Here is a 16,869-nt window from a genome sequence, read left to right on the forward strand (position 1 = left end):
CCTCTTTCTTTATAAAATTGATTCACATGCCGGAAACTGTCTCTTTTGTTGACAAACAAATTCAAATCTTGATATGAAATTTTTATCATTACATTCTTTTTGGAAACAATTTTTATATTTAGAACAGGTCCGTTTTGAAAAAAAAATCCCAAAGAGATAAGAATGAACAACATTTCGTCATAGAGGGGGTAGTGTTTCAGTCTTTTACATTCTACCCACCCTTTTTTGTAATATACAAAGAAAAAATCATATTGACGCAAGCGTCAAATGGGCTTCAAAAACATAATTGTTGTATGAATCATTGGTTGTTTACATAAAAACACACCAAAAAGAAGAAAATAAGCGTTGGTTGTACTTATTTTTATGGTAAATTTTAAATACTTTCAGCAACTTGTTTTGAAGTTTAATATTTTACTATTATCATAAAGAATCGAGTTTGTTACTGTAAGCATTTCTAACGGTAATTGTTCAATGTACATGACCATTGCCATAATATGAAGTAATGGAGAACACATTGAATTGTACATTACTCTAATGCAAAGTTCAACTCATAATTTTTCTCTTGGAGATTATGTACATGTATTTCAAACCATTTTTTGTTGCATTGTATTGAATGAAAACTTAATGCATTAGTTTATATGATTTCAAGGGACCACATGATAAAATAGAAGTGGATTAGTTCAAAATGTCCAGTCAATTAAAATTTTCATTTCTGTCATATTTTTGCGTAAATAATTGATATGGATGTCATTTCATGATATTTTCTACCACATTTTACATGGAAATATAATAAATAAACACACAAAAGTCATTTTATTTGACCGGCACATAGAAATTCAAATATATCATTTATATAAAATTTAATTACATTCAGGTCTTTGGTATTTCAGGTCTTTAATATGTCCCGCTTACCGATGCCGATGCATTGTTTTGAAAAGAATGAAGAACTCCGAACTTTTCCGAATAGATTATAGTCTCGATAAAAACGCGCTAAACACGACAATCTACTTAGTATGACATATTTTTCATTTACGAGTAAAACAAAAAATATGTGATATTTTTTAAAAGGCATAAAACATATTTCAACATGCAAATATACTTTTAAGTCATAAAAATAAGCATAATATTAATTCTATTAAAAAAGAACTATCCCGCAGAAACGCAGTAACAATATTTAAATGTATATCAAATAACGGACCGCCTTCCGGCGGCCCGTAATTAGGCTAGGTCATAAAATGGGAAACAATTAGCAGATAATATGTATTTAATATTACATTTTTAGGTCTCATTCTCTCAAAATAATAATTCCTATCTCGTCTTTACAGGAACATTTTAACCAAATACTGTTTGAATGAATTTCTGTCGCGGTTTTGAAACGTTTTGGCAAAGAATAACCCGATTTGATGATAAAATACTCACAGTTTTCACTATCAATCACTAATTCAAACCCTACTACATGGACACTAAATACAATCGATTCTTATGTTCACTATGCAAAAACCTTACTAATCTGTGCATCTAGAGAGAGGGTCAATGGTGTGTGTGCTGCGGGGTTAGATAGGAGCTTCATGTACATCATTCCAAAACATGCCAGAGTCACAATTATTATTGTGTTTCTACTTTGTTAAAAAGTGCTGTTACTTTCAAACCACCTCAATATTTAAACAAAATATTTTTGGAATATCTTTTTACAAACTATAGTTTGTCCCAAGTTATTGCTTACATCATTTTTTGATGATTTCAAAAAAAATATACATACCTGTGAAAGAAATACTGTTGAAATCGATAATAGGGAAGAATTCAAAGATATCTTCATTGACACATTATCATTTTTCACTCGTAAAAGTTTACATTTCTTACGGAGATTTATAACGGAGAATGTTTACATCTCTTCACCATTCGGAACTCACTCAGAATACCTCGTAGAATTTTTCAAAGTTATCATCCGGGCTATAACATGGCTGATGCAATGCAAAATCCTTGTAGACTTTCTATTTTTGTTTGTGTGTTGAAGCCTGAAGCGGTAGAGGGTGCGTTTCAAAACAAATAATCTGGACATTTTTCATATTACATGTAGTGAAAAAACGTAGTTTGAGCACAAAGGTATTTATGATTATCGAAATTTCAAGCGAAAAGTGGTGGAAGCAAAAAATTTGAGACAGTGTATATATTATAATAGACAGCCTTTTTAAACTCATTTCTTCAGTTTCTGATACTCAAACCACAAGCGTATACTTAAAAACATACTTTATTCATCATTGATAGAGTTTTTAATTAAATCTTATACCCTTGTTTTGGCAGTCAAACGTAGTTCAGTTTTATCTGAGGATATCAATTTTCCAGAAATCCTTGAAAACGGGCTTCCGTTGCACTTCACCGCTCAACAGCACTGTTCGAGGATAGTGTGAGGACACTGGCTTATTGAGCAGGTGCGCTGAAAAACCCAATCGCTTTAACATGAAACCCTTCAACCCATGATCAAAAAGAATATACTGAAATGGAGGTATACTCACTACGGTATATATAATACTAGTATGCTTCGGAAGAATTCATGATTTTTGACGTGAATGATACTTAAAAAGCCAAGCAACTAGCTGGTCCATTTCTTTACTGAATACTTTGCAAAATTAATAATTATTAATAAAACTTTAGACACAGAATCTCAGTTAAACAAGTATATGTGCCATGCATCACAATAGCATTATGACAGCAATTTCGAAATTCTTAAAAATATTTTCTATTTAAAGAACTTGTCTAAAGATCTCCTATAGTCTGTCCCAAGATAATTATGCATCACATTTGGTCGATATTTATTTTTTTTAAAATTCACATACCTGTGAAAGAAGTGCAATTGTAATAGTTGAAAGGGATAATTTCCAAGATAATTTCATTGACACAATATCAACTTTCACTCAAAATATTTTCCGGAACGAAAACAGATTCCTTACGGAGATTTAAAATGGGGACTGTTTACATCTTTTATCCATTCGGAATACACTCGGAATACATCGCGCAATTTTTCAACGTTATCATCCGGGCTTGCTGCAATACAACATCCCCGTAGACATCACTTTTTTTAGCATTGTATTGAAACTGAAATGGTGCGAGAGACATTTCTGAATAGTTGAATGATAATGAGGTTACCTAGCTCCAATTAACAAAAGGGATGCAGAACTATCTCCATTGGAGTAGATGTTATTTCAATTCATAATGTAATCAAAATTTGTTTTATGCAGTTTTTATGTGGTAAATGTTGAAACAATATTACACATTTTGTTTCATGTGTACAAGACCTTGTGGATTGACTTACATGTAAATATAAAAATATACAGAAGTATTTCTGAAAGAGATGGTTTAAATGGTTCCTCGTCATGGTTTTTTTTGGGGGGATGGTCATGATAAGATTTTTTTCTTTCATTTTGTTTCAGATTTTCTTTTTCATTCTACAAAGTAACCCCTTACTATCAGTGCTTGAGGCTGAATGGGTTTAAGTAAAGTTTACATGTGTATGACAGAATTCTGGATGTTTACTTTTTTAACTATGTGATAATAATTGGTTTAGTTTAAACAATATTTTATTTCAAAATGAAATAGGATTGAAATCGGACAGCAGGCATGGCCTATTTTTGTCCCCTCCTTTCAAACAAGATCATGATACATTGTGTAATTAAATCAATAATACAAGTATGATGCATGAAAATAAACGATGTTCAAACAAAAGATGCATACTATTAGACAACAAATAATAATGAATGAAAAGTGAAAAAGAAAAAAAAATGAAAAAATAACGAAGATAGAAAATAGGAAAAAATTAGGAATTAATAAAAGAATTAATAAAATAAATTTACAATTGGTGTGTTTGTGTTGAGAAAAATAATTTATAACAATTGTCACTGTCCCTTTATGATGCTTAAATGGATTTTAAAAACCAGTGATGTTGGTCAGGTTTGCATTGTCACTCAATTCGATCTGTTTGTTTATGGGATGTTCATGGGTTAACATGTAAACTACTGATTGGACACATGAAGCAAAGCAATAAAGAAGCTTATCATGCACAATTACATGTAAACAGGTATAATAAAGAGCCAATGGATTTGTCGTCTTGAGAAATTTTTATCAGTCAACACTTTGAAGTATATTCTGATATCAAATAAATTATTTATACTCTATAATTTAAAAAAATGAAATTTAAAAATGAAAAATAAAACATACATAGGTAAAAGTCTCAAGTAAGCGTACTTTTATCACAATGTTATTCTGCATGAATACAATAATACATGTAAATTCAAAGAAGAGGATACGTACTAGAATAGTAAATTAGATTAATTTCTTTTCAGAATCGTTTTATCGAATTACCGTATGGTTGTGGTCATCGCCAGCGGTAATCACGGCTAGACTCCGTCTCTCATTAGGTCCCATGGGTTTCTTTTGCAAATTCTTGGAGGGCTATACAGGTTTTTGCTTGTTTATAGTTTATCAACCACGAATCTAACAATTGCTGCAGTTTCGTCTCGTGGCTCTCATCACTGGGTACTCTTTCCACATCTGTTCAAACCCCAAATATTTGTGGGTGTCTTGTTAAATTCAGAAGGTTTACAAACGCACTGCACTCTTTCCAAAAAAAAGTTGCATTTTACAACGATGTTTCAAGGCTTCGTTTTGAATTCAGTAGGTTTACCTACGCTGTGCACTCTTTCGAATTAATGCATCATCAATGATGTCCTAAACATTATTTTTCAAAACAGTTTTTATAGTTATCAAAAATTATTAAACCCCTATCAATTCATATACGATCAAGCTTTTTTCATCCATCCTTATCTCTTTTTAAGATATCAGATTTTGGAATAAAGATAATATAAATATAAAACTATTACCATTCTCATCCTAATTCTACCAAATCTTTCACAAATAATTTTATTATTGACAATGATTTGTGCTGTACAAAATAATTAACAATTTTTTTTCAATAGATCAGATTGATGATTGATCACTTGCAGAACAACTTTATTTTTAAACAACTTCAAGTATTTTTCGAGAAATGTTTCAAGTGTTTGTAAGTAATTCTTAGCATTTCATAAATACAAAATTCACTCTCAAATATCACATCAGAGCATAAGGTATAACTTATTAGAAACAGTGTTTTTGTGCCGTCCTATTTTTATTAGAGTTTTTTTTATAAACTTTCTTGTTTTAGTGCGTTTTTCAATAGCATTTATAATCAATAAAATTTGTAAATTCTGAAAAATTAAGGAAGAGGTTATACCAACACTATAAATATAAACCCATCTGAAGGTATGAAAGTGACGGACACTATTATGTATTGTAAAGGGCTGAGTATGCATTTTTATCAAAGGGATTAATTGAGTAAAAGTTGATGCTGCAACACTCTGTTCCACCTTGAATTCGAAAACAACTATTTAAACATGTTAGAAAATAAGGATGCGTGCATGTCCTCTGTAACAAGTCTAGACATTCAGGCCTTGAACTTTCACAATCTTGATTTCTGGGATGGTGGAATAATGTGCATTTCGGGGACTGAATCTGATAGCCATCGCCAATTGCAAATAAAATGTCCTTCAAAATATGCAAATGAAAACATTTTTGTCGTTTGACTCAGTTGATACGTTATGGGTCGCCTTGCGTTTATATTCGTAAAATACATTATTTGGATTGTATTGTAGATTTTAATCGGTAAGTTGCACTTATAAATATTATGAGTAGTGATAAATGTACATTGATAAAACATTATAATTTCGGTTAATGGCTAAAAAAGCCTAGTTTGCAGTTTTAGTTTTACCGTTTTTCTCTCGAATAAAACCATTGACTTTTTTTTCATACTTGTTAGACCATTATTTATTCACCGGAGTGACTACGATTTCTTCCATTTATTATGATCATGACAATGAGCACACGGCGAGTGCGACCAGCAGGGGATTCTTACTCCTCCTAGGTAGGCACCTAATCCACCTCAATTGTAATGGAGGCCCGTGTTTGCTCAAGGTTTGTGTTTTGACCATCGCAAATCCCCAAATCATGAACGTTTCGTTTTTTCCGTATCATGACATTTTCCAGATTTTGACATTTACATCGATCATGCATGCCCATTTGTGACAGGGAGCACACGGCGGCTGCGACGGACAACAGGGGATGCTTACTCCTCCTAGGCACCTGATCTCACCTCTAACTTTATAGAAGTTCGTGTTTGCTCTGCTTGGCTCTATGGATTTGGTTGACAGTTTTTCCGTGGACCCTGAGGTCCACGCAGAAATTATATAAGCGAGGTTAAACCGGATGCTATGGGGAAAATTCAGCCTGCGCATGAGCTAGCCTGGTTCCTGTGCGTAATGGGTACAGCTCAGGGAACCAGGCTAGCAAACGTTTATCTGAATCGGGATCGGAATTCCATGCCATATGCACACATAAGTTCAAAGGCGCTGTTATTGTAAAGTTGTCGGTAAACAGTACAGAAAGTATTCCTTTTAAAGAAATGATTGGCATGTGATATGAACTATCAGTATTGTGAAATAAGGTAATGTTATGACGAAACTACAATATTCATCAAATAGCATAATTTGCAATGTTTTGTTGATTTCCGAATACACACATGTAACTTAACTTTACTTTTATAGTAGGCGACGCTAGAGAACTTCCCGATTAAATTTTTTTAAGCATTTAAGTATGATTAAATAATTATGTCACTGAATAAAAGTTTAAATCTCAAGAAAAATGCATCAAAATATGAAATTTTTAATTTACACAAAGTTGTCACTGCATAGTTAACAAAGTAGTGCGAATCGTAGTGTGTGCGCAAATAGTAGAACGTACAAATTTAGTGGTTAAAGGCAGGCTTTCACGTTTTCGTTGGAAACACATGCAAATGGTCCACGTATTGTAGTCCTTTTTTAAAGGACAGCAACTTGTTTATTGTCATTTTTTCATTTTGGCTTAATTATATTTAGCATATTTGCACTGAAAAACTGTACTTTGATATATAAAAAAATAATGAACACTGTTTGAAGAAAGGGAATGCCTTTGTAACAATCTTTATAATGAAAATTCGCATCATTATTGGATTTTCGTCTAATGATACATAATAAAGAAGGATTTCATTCTGTTTGGTGTCGATGAAACTGCTTGACATTAAATTAAGCATACTTTTAAATCAATCGTGTAAATAACATAACATTTTTGTAAATGAATGATTGAAGGAAATCTAAACGATGCATCATTCATTTGATTATTTGCAACACTTGAGTCTTTTACAATAACACTTGATATGATACAAACAGTATTTAACCGATATCTAGATCAAATTATGCATCAGTTCTTCACATGCTGGTGATAACCATTGCGCATTTTAAAAGTCCTTGTTGATTTTTCACGTTTTGATTATATTTTTATATAGCTCTTATTTTTTATTTTATAAATAAAACTTAAATTTTTCTATAAGATTTTATACTCATGTACAAATTTTGTTTGAATATTAATCGGAATATAATTTCGATGAAGAAGTTTTTTGATTTCCAAAAATTCTCTGAAACATTTTTGTCTTGTAACCCTTGTAATTATTCTTTGGAGTTAACCTCTAAAGAGATTATGAAAGACAGATTTAAAAGGATTGACATATTTACAAAAATATCGGGATCCATCAGTAAGTCTCCAGAGAACAAAGTCATGACAATGAACACAAATCTTACTAGTCTTACAACATATAGATGACAAATATTGACGTCTTAACCTAGTTTGGTTCCAGCAGCACGTATAAAGAGAAAGTTTTTTGTCCCAATCTGAAGTCAAATGCTTATGGTGCAGATTTGTCGCATTTGCAGCAATATTCTGGTAGACAAAAGTTTTAATTTCCAAAGAAGGAATCAAACACAAAGTGCAATGGTGGGATTCTGATCTACAATAAATTAATGAAATGTAAAAAAATAATTACAGAAGATTTATCTTATGCGAGATGTATCTTGTACAAAAAGCTTGTGTAAAATCAAGTATTGATGATCCAAGTATGTGATACAAAGAGTTGCTGGTAAAATTGAACGATAACTGTAGCATACTTGGCACATTTACTAAACAGTTTAATATGTCAAATTACATTTACTACATATATGTAGGTGAATTGTTTGTTTGTTTTTTGTTTTGTTTTTTTAAATATTTGACATTATTGAGTATAGACAATGTATTATGGTAAAAGTTATGCTAGATTTAAGCAAGTCAATCCTGGGATACATTCAAAAATAAAAAATTGAAAACATCAAAAGCTTTGTTGATTATTTATTACTTTTCGTTAAAAATATATATTACATATAATCGCTATTATTGATTTTTGTGATATTCAAGTTGGTAAATTTTTCTGCAATAGTTTTAGCTATGAAAAGCAACGCCAAAAAAAACCCCCTAATAATATTGTGACTAACTAATAGACCAGAAGAATTTAATATCTCAGATAATTGAATGTATATGCCCCTCAAATTAAAATAAAAAAAATAGCTAATGGAAAAACCATTTGTCATCTAAGATGACAAAGAAAATTCTATACAGAGGGCAATATTGTGTATGCTGGGCGTATTCTACATCTTTTTGTTCGAATTTGGTATGAGTTGCAACAAAATTCCTCTGATAAGGCCTACTCATGATTTTGAACAGCAGACATTACAAGAAAACGCATAGCCTGTAGACTACATAATTATAACCCAACCATTCGTCTAACCTTAAATTATCTTCAGTGGGTAACTTTTGACCTGCCCATAAGAATCTAAGTCAATGAAATTTTAAGCGGTAATTGCCTAGTCTAACCTATTTAACTGCATCTGAAATTCCCCTCTAATTCGTCAGACCATTTTCAGAGAAGCAATTTCTTCCTGTTCAACTATTTGATTTTGTGTGAAATACATCACTGTGTTTCCTGTTATTTCTACTTCATGTATTGAATATTCTGGCCAGGCCATTGGAATTCCGGAAGATAGCGACCGTATATACAGGATCCGTGCGTGATTGACTGTTATCGGGTCAAAATCTAGGACGGCGAGGAAAGTCGAACACTCAGTTTCGCTTGAGTGACTTCAGTGAACTTATTGTGACCGACTGCGAGTGATATAATTTTACACTGAATATATTTTATGTGTTTATTCTCATTTCTATCATTGTACTGTTTATCATTTCTTTCATTTCTCATGTTGCTATTGTACCATTCATCATTTCATGTGTGATAGAGCTTGCGTGTTTAGTTAGTGAGTTTGAGTAACCTCGCGTAAACTAAATAACTTTTACTTAAATTTCAGGGCCATTGACAGCTGACAGATCCAGACGAAGACAATCAGATTTGTTACTAACCCTTTACTGCACTTACTTGAGCATATCAAGCACTAATGGTTTACAGAATGTGAGAATCTTGCAGAAAATCGGTGAAATTCATTTTGAATTTTGGTTTCAAGTTTGAGTTGATTTTTCAGTCGGGTTTACTAGTTCTGAAGTGTTTGTACTGAACTCAAATTCTTTGTCATCTGTTTTTTTTTGTTGTTCTTATTACAACTATCATTATCATTCATTTGCATGATTTTATACTTATCATATAGCTTATATTAATTAATAACTGTAGTGATTAGTTAGTGCAGTAGTGAGTAGACTAGTTTGCATTAAGTGTTGCTTAAAAGTATCTAGAGTGTCGGTTGAAAACAATAGAGCAATTTAAGTATTCATTCTAGTGCCGATTTATTTTCAGCTTTAAATTCATCAGTTTGCAGTTTGTTTTTGTCAGATTTTGAATTGTTGATATGGCAGAAGGAGGTGAAAACCTAACAGGTGTTGATCAAGAAGCGGGAGCGAAACCAAAGAAGGGGCGTGGCCGAGGATTGTCAAAAACAAATACATCTTTGGTAGACCCAGGTATAAAGCAACCCGGATATAAGGTAATAAGTAACCAAGAATATGACGATCTTATGGCATTGAAGGCTAGCACTCCTATCATAGGAAATGCTGGACCATTCAATTTCCCTGGTTCGAATGCATCATTACTGCAAAGTAATTTTGATGTAACACCTAAATTACCTATATTCAGTGGTAGTCTTGAACCAAACAAGAGTGAAATTAGCTACGATGTTTGGAGTTTTGAAGTGAAATGTTTACAGAATTCGCATGCTATTCCTGAGGCTTTATTGCTTCAGACTATCAGAAATTCTTTAAGGGGTGAAGCAAGGTCAATGTTGGTATCCCTTGGGGAATCAACTACGGTAGATAAGGTCTTAGCTAAACTTGAAGGTTTTTACGGCTTGGTCAGTAGCAGTGAAACTTTAATGCAGGGCTTTTATAATGATTGTCAAAAGGACACAGAGTCTATTGTTCAATATGGTTCAAGATTAGAGTCAACGTTGTGTAAAGCTATCAAACAAGGTCATATCAGTGATGCTGCAAAAGAATCTATCTTGTGTAGTAAATTTTGGACAGGTCTTAAAAGCAAACCTTTGAGAAGTGCAACTAGGTATCTTTTTGATTCTGTGAAAGATTTTCAGAGTTTACTTAAAGAAATCAGAAAGATTGAACAGGAGGAACTATGCAGCAGTAAGGCCAGCGAAAAGTCGACAGCTCATCAGAACCTTGGTACAGCAAGAGTAGAGAAAGAGTCTACAACTAACGAGGAGTTACTCAAGACACTACAAAGTATTGAAAAAAAGTTAGAGAAAGTAGAACTAATGCATAATCAAAGTAATGAATTATCTCCTCCAAACACTCAGTTTTATGGCAGAGGACGAGCATTTCGGAGGGGGCATTCGTACAACAGAGGAAACAACAGAGGTAGGTATTTCAAGAAACCATTTGAAGACAAAATCAGGAGTGACCCAAAAGAGTAGTCTCTTCCACTGCAGGGCAAATGGAAGAGAAAAGTAAGTGCCCTACAACTTTAGAACAGAGAATGGTTGGTCCATCAAATACAAGTACTGTTAATTTTTGTGAAAAAGAGGTTATTGGTCTCATAGATAGTGGATCTATGGTTACTACGGTATCAGAAGAGTTTTATAATTCTCTGACTAACAAGCCTGAATTACATAACATTTCAGAATTTCAGCTGAATGTGTACGGCGCAAATGGCAGTGAGTTACCATTCCTTGGTTATATTGAGGCTTCTGTTAAGCTACCATTTCTCCAAGAACCACTTTTTGTCCCAGTTCTAGTGACAAAGACTTCAGACTACAGTTCTAAGATCCCTGTCATTGTGGGTACCAATGTAATTCGATATTGTAAAGAATTTTCAGATATGTCCGACAGTGCTTGGAAAAGTGCAATTGAAAATTTGAATTTGAACTGTTGTTTACCTGTAAAAACTACGAACAGATTTCCTATTAAGTTAGAACCTAATGAAGTTAAGTACATTAGAGGTATTGTTCGTAATGTAGATTCCTCTGTAGAGTCAGTGTTAACAGAACAGTCTGAAAATGGGCAACAAGGAGTGATAGTTTGTCCAGGGCTATTATCCATGAAGAATGCAGGTAGAAACAAAAGGGTCAACGTTAAGGTATGTAATATATCGGCAAGTGCTATAAAGATTCTGCCAAAAACAAATTTGTGTCAGGTAAGTCAGGTTAGAGTAATGGATACTTGGAATCCGGAAACACCGACTACTGACAAGACGAAAGATCACAAACCCTTAACAGATTTAGGAGTGAAGGTAAATACAGATAATCTTTCTACAGAGCAGTGTAAGGAGGTATATGGTGTTTTAGAGAAATGGCGTGGGTTGTTTTCTACATCCCCGACCGATCTCGGGCGGACGGATGTGGTGAAACACGAGATACACTTAACGACAGATGTACCCTTCAGAGAACCATACAGGCGAATTCCCCCGGGAATGATTGAAGAGGTAAGACAAAATTTACGTGAGATGTTAGAGGCTGGCGCTATTAGAAAGTCCAGTAGTCCATATTGCTCCAATGTTGTTTTGTGCCGTAAGGCGGATGGGTCCTTAAGGTTTTGTATCGATTTGCGTAAGTTAAATAACAGGACAATCAAGGACGCCTACACTTTACCTAGGATTGAGGACACGCTAGACAGGTTAGACGGGGCTACTTATTTCAGTAAGTTAGACTTAAAGTCAGGCTACTGGCAGGTGGAGATCCGAGAGGAGGACAAGAAAAAGACAGCGTTCACGGTAGGTCCACTAGGGTTCTTTGAATGTAACAGGATGCCGTTTGGTCTGACCAACGCTCCTGCAACATTCCAAAGACTTATGGAAACTTGCATGGGGGACATGAATCTCAAAGAGTGTTTACTTTTTCTTGATGATATCCTTATTTTTTCCAGTACATTCACGGAACATCTCGATAGGTAACAGTCTGTTTTTCAGAGATTGCATGACTATACATGTAAGTTGAAATTAAATCCAAAGAAATGCGAATTTTTTAAAAGTCAAGTTCGGTACTTAGGTCATGTAGTGTCTGAAAGGGGGATTATGACTGATCCTGATAAAACATCTGCTTTAAAGAATTGGCCGATTCCGTGTAATGTGAAGTCATTAAGATCTTTCTTAGGTTTCACAGGATATTATCGCAGATTCATCAAGGACTATGCCAGAATAGTCAAGCCCTTGAATGACCTACTGATTGGACAACCAACACACAAAGCAGCAAAGAAAAACGCAAGGAAGAGAAAGAAGACAGAGTGGAAATGGGGTGAGTTAGAACAGGATTCTTTTGATTTAATCATACAGAAGCTTACAAATCCTCCTATTCTTGCTTATGCCAATTTTACCCAACCATTTGTCTTGAACGTAGATGCGAGTTCAGATGGTTTGGGGGCTGTTCTATATCAAGTACATGATGGTATTGAGCGAGTTATTGCTTATGCAAGTAGGGGTTTAAGACAACCAGAGAAACATTACCCAGCTCATAAACTGGAGTTTTTATGTTTGAAATGGGCTGTAGTAGACAAATTCCACGATTATTTGTATAGTAATCACTTTGAGGTAAGGACTGATAATAATCCTCTAACCTATGTTACTACAACAGCCAAGCTGGATGCTACTTCTCATCGTTGGTTGGCATCATTGTCAGCTTACGATTTTAAGATTACATATAGATCAGGTAAGCTCAATAGAGATGCAGATGGGTTATCAAGAAATCCACCACAACAAGAACTGTTTTCGGATGTGGTTAAAGCTATTTCTCTAGCTGCATTGGTAAAGGTTAACCCTCTAGCGGAGAGTTGTGTAATTGGAAAGTCAATGAAGCTGAAGTCAGAAGAAGTCGATGAAACACCGCAGAAGCTTAGCAACATCGATTGGCGAGAGGAACAAGGTAAGGATAAAGTTATTAGTAAAGTCAAGGATCTGTTAAACGGTGGGGTCAAACCATCTGGTAATAATCTGCAACAGGAATCAGAACCAGTCAGGTTACTTTTAAGGGAATGGAGACAACTGGTGGTTGAGAGAGGAATCTTGGTAAGAAAGGCGGTGATTGCAGGAGAGGAAGTTCGTCAGCTAGTTCTTCCTGGTAAGTATAGGAGTAGTGTACTCATAGGACTGCATGATGACATGGGTCATCAAGGGCGAGATCGAACCTACTGGTTAGTTCAACAGCGATTCTTCTGGCCCAATATGTATGCAGATGTGGTTGACAAGGTAGAAAAGTGTGAGAGGTGTGTAAGAAGCAAGACAAGAGATATACCAAAAACTGGATTGGTGTCCATTCATACAACAAGACCCCTGGAACTTGTTTGTATTGATTTTCTTACTCTGGAGAAGTCAAAAGGTGGGTATGAAAATATACTTGTAATAACAGACCACTTTACGAGATACGCAATGGCTGTTCCGACCAGGAATCAACTGGCATCAACAACAGCAAAGGTACTGTATGAGCAATTTATCTGCCACTATAGTTTCCCAGAGCGTATACATTCCGACCAAGGGAGAAACTTTGAGAGTAGTGTTATTAGGGAGCTCTGCAAGATTGCCGGAGTAAAGAAGAGTAGAACGACGCCGTATCACCCAATGGGTAACGGTCAGGTAGAAAGATTTAATCAGACGCTTCTCAAAATGATGGGGACACTCGACGATGAGCAGAAGAAAGATTGGAAAACTTACGTTTTACCATTAGTTCACGCTTATAACGCGACAAAGCACGAGACTACAGGCTTTTCCCCGCACTACCTTATGTTTGGTTGGAATCCACGATTAGCCATCGATGCCTATCTTGGATTAGAGGATTCACAAGAAAAGGTAAGAAGTAGAGAAAACTATGCCCAGAAGTTAAAGAAACGATTACACTACGCTTACAAGATGGCAAGGGGTAACATCGGAAGGAACTCGAACAGGTATAAAGAGAATTATGATCACGGTGTTAGGTTTGAGAAACTAGATATTGGTGATCGAGTGTTAGTAAAAATGTTAGTGTTTTCAGGCAAAGCTAAACTCTCAGATAAGTGGGAGAGAGACCCGTATGTTGTTGTAGAACAGCCTGTTTCAAACATTCCACTTTATAGAGTCAAAAATGAGGTGTCTGGGAAAATAAGAACGTTACATAGAAATCTTTTATTGCCTTTTATGTGCATAACTGAATCTTCTAGTTCAAATATAGAGTCAACTGAGAAGATGCCAAGACCAGAGCAAAAAGAATCAACAGAGAAATCAGATATTTCAGAATCAGAATCCAGTGATGAAGGAACTATCATTAGAAAAAGGAAAGGTAAAACTAAACGAAATTTGAGTATTTCAGAAAGAAAATCAACGGCAGATTCATATGATAGTTCTCGGCAGTACTCCACAATGGGATCATCTCATTCAACTGGTCGGTCATCTATCACAAGAAATTCAACAACAACGTTTGAATCACCAACACCGGAAATAACGGAACCAAGGAGGTCTGAAAGGGTTAGAAAACCCCCAGAAAGGTATGGTACCTGGGTATCTCCCCAACAAACTCAGGTCTGGTATGAATGACAAGGAGAGAATGTCACAGGTAGATTAGTGGAATTCTGCAGACAGAATAGTGAAATTCTGCAGACAGAATCGCATATTGTGTTGTATTTTAATTACATATTTTCCTGAATATTTGTTTTTAATTTTGTAATATAAGTAGAATGTGGTATGATTATTTTAGTGTTGATAAGATGATTTAGTTAGATTTTGTCGATAGAATATGTCATAGACGGTAGAACATGATATTATTCTAATATGAATAATATATATTTTAAATATTTAGTAACAGTATTAAGTTATATGATTTGGAGAGGTTATTATTCTTTTCAGTATTCTCCCTTAAGAAATGTCAGGAGACATTTTATTTAAGTGGGGGAGAATGTCACAGGGCTACAATTGAGTATAATTTAGTATTTAGTAATTCATTTATTTACTCATTCATTCATCCATACATTTCATTATTAACTCATTCATAGTTTACTCGTGTTTGAGTGGTATTCGTGTTCTGTCACGTGATTGTGTTATTTTGGGTTGTGATTTACCAAATACGGTAATAGCTACTGTATGTCTATATTTGGTAGTGGAAAAACAGGTTTTCATGGGTGTGTATGGTCAGTGCGCAAGTGTGAGTGATAACACTTAATTTATAATGCTTTGCACCATGATTTTAGAACATAACTCGTTTGCCAGCAGACAGCGACAGTTTTACAACTGGTCTGATTTAATAGTTTGAGATTGTCACTAGTTTCAAACTATTACTATGAAGTTTTACTGAAGGCGAATTTGGTGAGAAATACTTTCTTTAATTGTTTTTATCTTAAAATTAAAATATCTAAATATTATAAAAATGTATGCGTCAATTGTATGAGTGTTTTCCTTTCAGGTCACCTTCTTATCATCATTAGTATTCACGAATGCCATAATAAAGTAATGTTGGAAACTGGACCATCCTTTTATTTATTTATTTTGTACGAGGAATTTTAAATCTGTTGATACTTTTTAGAACATTGTACATGTATCCTTTAACTTTTGCTGATAAAACATGTTTTATATATATATATATATATATATATATATATATATATATATATATATATATATATATATATATATATATATATAGTACACAGCTTTTGGATTTATCTTGTTTATGCTTTAAACACTAATATTTATCCACACAATATGTGCTACAATTACATGTAAGCTATCAACTGTAGCATTTTTCTTGTGCAGACACAGGAAACTCTTTTTTAACTTACCATTTTGGCGCCATCTAAGAAATAAGAGCGCAGTTTTTAACACATGCCCTGCACTTATCACTTCATACCGACATATGATAACAAAAACCATAGGACATCTTAGGCGAGAAGACATTACGCAGCTGTCAAATGGAACAAACACAGTTGTGTCGAATAATGTATTGGTACACCATAATCGGTTCCATTTCTCCAATCCTTTTTTCTGCATTCTATATGGGATTTTTAAGGCCCTTATTGTTATTGCTTTGTTTCTTTTCCCCTTTTATTATTTTTTTCTTACGCTTTTTTTGAACAAACGATTTCTTGAAAACGACTCGACCGATTTTCGTGAAACTTTCAGATCTTTTAGATATTGATAAAAACCTTGTACATGATATTTTATTTTAATGACGTCATTTCCGTTCGTGAGATATTGACGTTTTAGCGATTTTTAGAGGGTCTGCTTGTCCTGTTATCTCCTCCTAAACAAAAAGAGATATTGAATTTAAATTTTCATGGATTGTAGATAAATCTAAAGGCATTTATGATTGTCTGACTTCAAAGGCGTCGAAGCTCACCTGGACCCGAAAATCGAGTTTGAAACAAGAGGCCCATGGGGCCACATCGCTCACCTGAGCAACAATGGGCGTTCAAAAGATATTGTGCCATATGGTCCCTCGGTAGAAAAACAAAAAATAAATATTGTAAAGTATTCGAATTTTA

At 34.2% G+C, this 16,869-nt stretch overlaps 1 protein-coding gene across 1 annotated transcript; it reads left to right on the forward strand.

Annotated features, from left to right (window-relative positions):
• The first annotated feature begins 9,606 nt into the window (after positions 1-9,606).
• On the forward strand, positions 9,607-10,858 carry LOC128191636 (uncharacterized). The gene has a single exon (XM_052863811.1). The coding sequence runs from the start codon at positions 9,777-9,779 to the stop codon at positions 10,848-10,850; it is 1,074 nt and encodes a 357-aa protein (XP_052719771.1). The 5' UTR covers positions 9,607-9,776; the 3' UTR covers positions 10,851-10,858.
• The last annotated feature ends 6,011 nt before the right edge of the window (positions 10,859-16,869 follow it).

The sequence above is a fragment of the Crassostrea angulata genome, chromosome 7 (assembly GCF_025612915.1).
Source record: "Crassostrea angulata isolate pt1a10 chromosome 7, ASM2561291v2, whole genome shotgun sequence".
NCBI classification, from domain to species: domain Eukaryota; kingdom Metazoa; phylum Mollusca; class Bivalvia; order Ostreida; family Ostreidae; genus Magallana; species Magallana angulata.

Coding starts and splice junctions, on each gene's coding strand:
- LOC128191636 (XM_052863811.1), top strand. CDS start 9,777: ATGGCAGAAGGAGGTGAAAACCTAACAGGTGTTGATCAAGAAGCGGGA.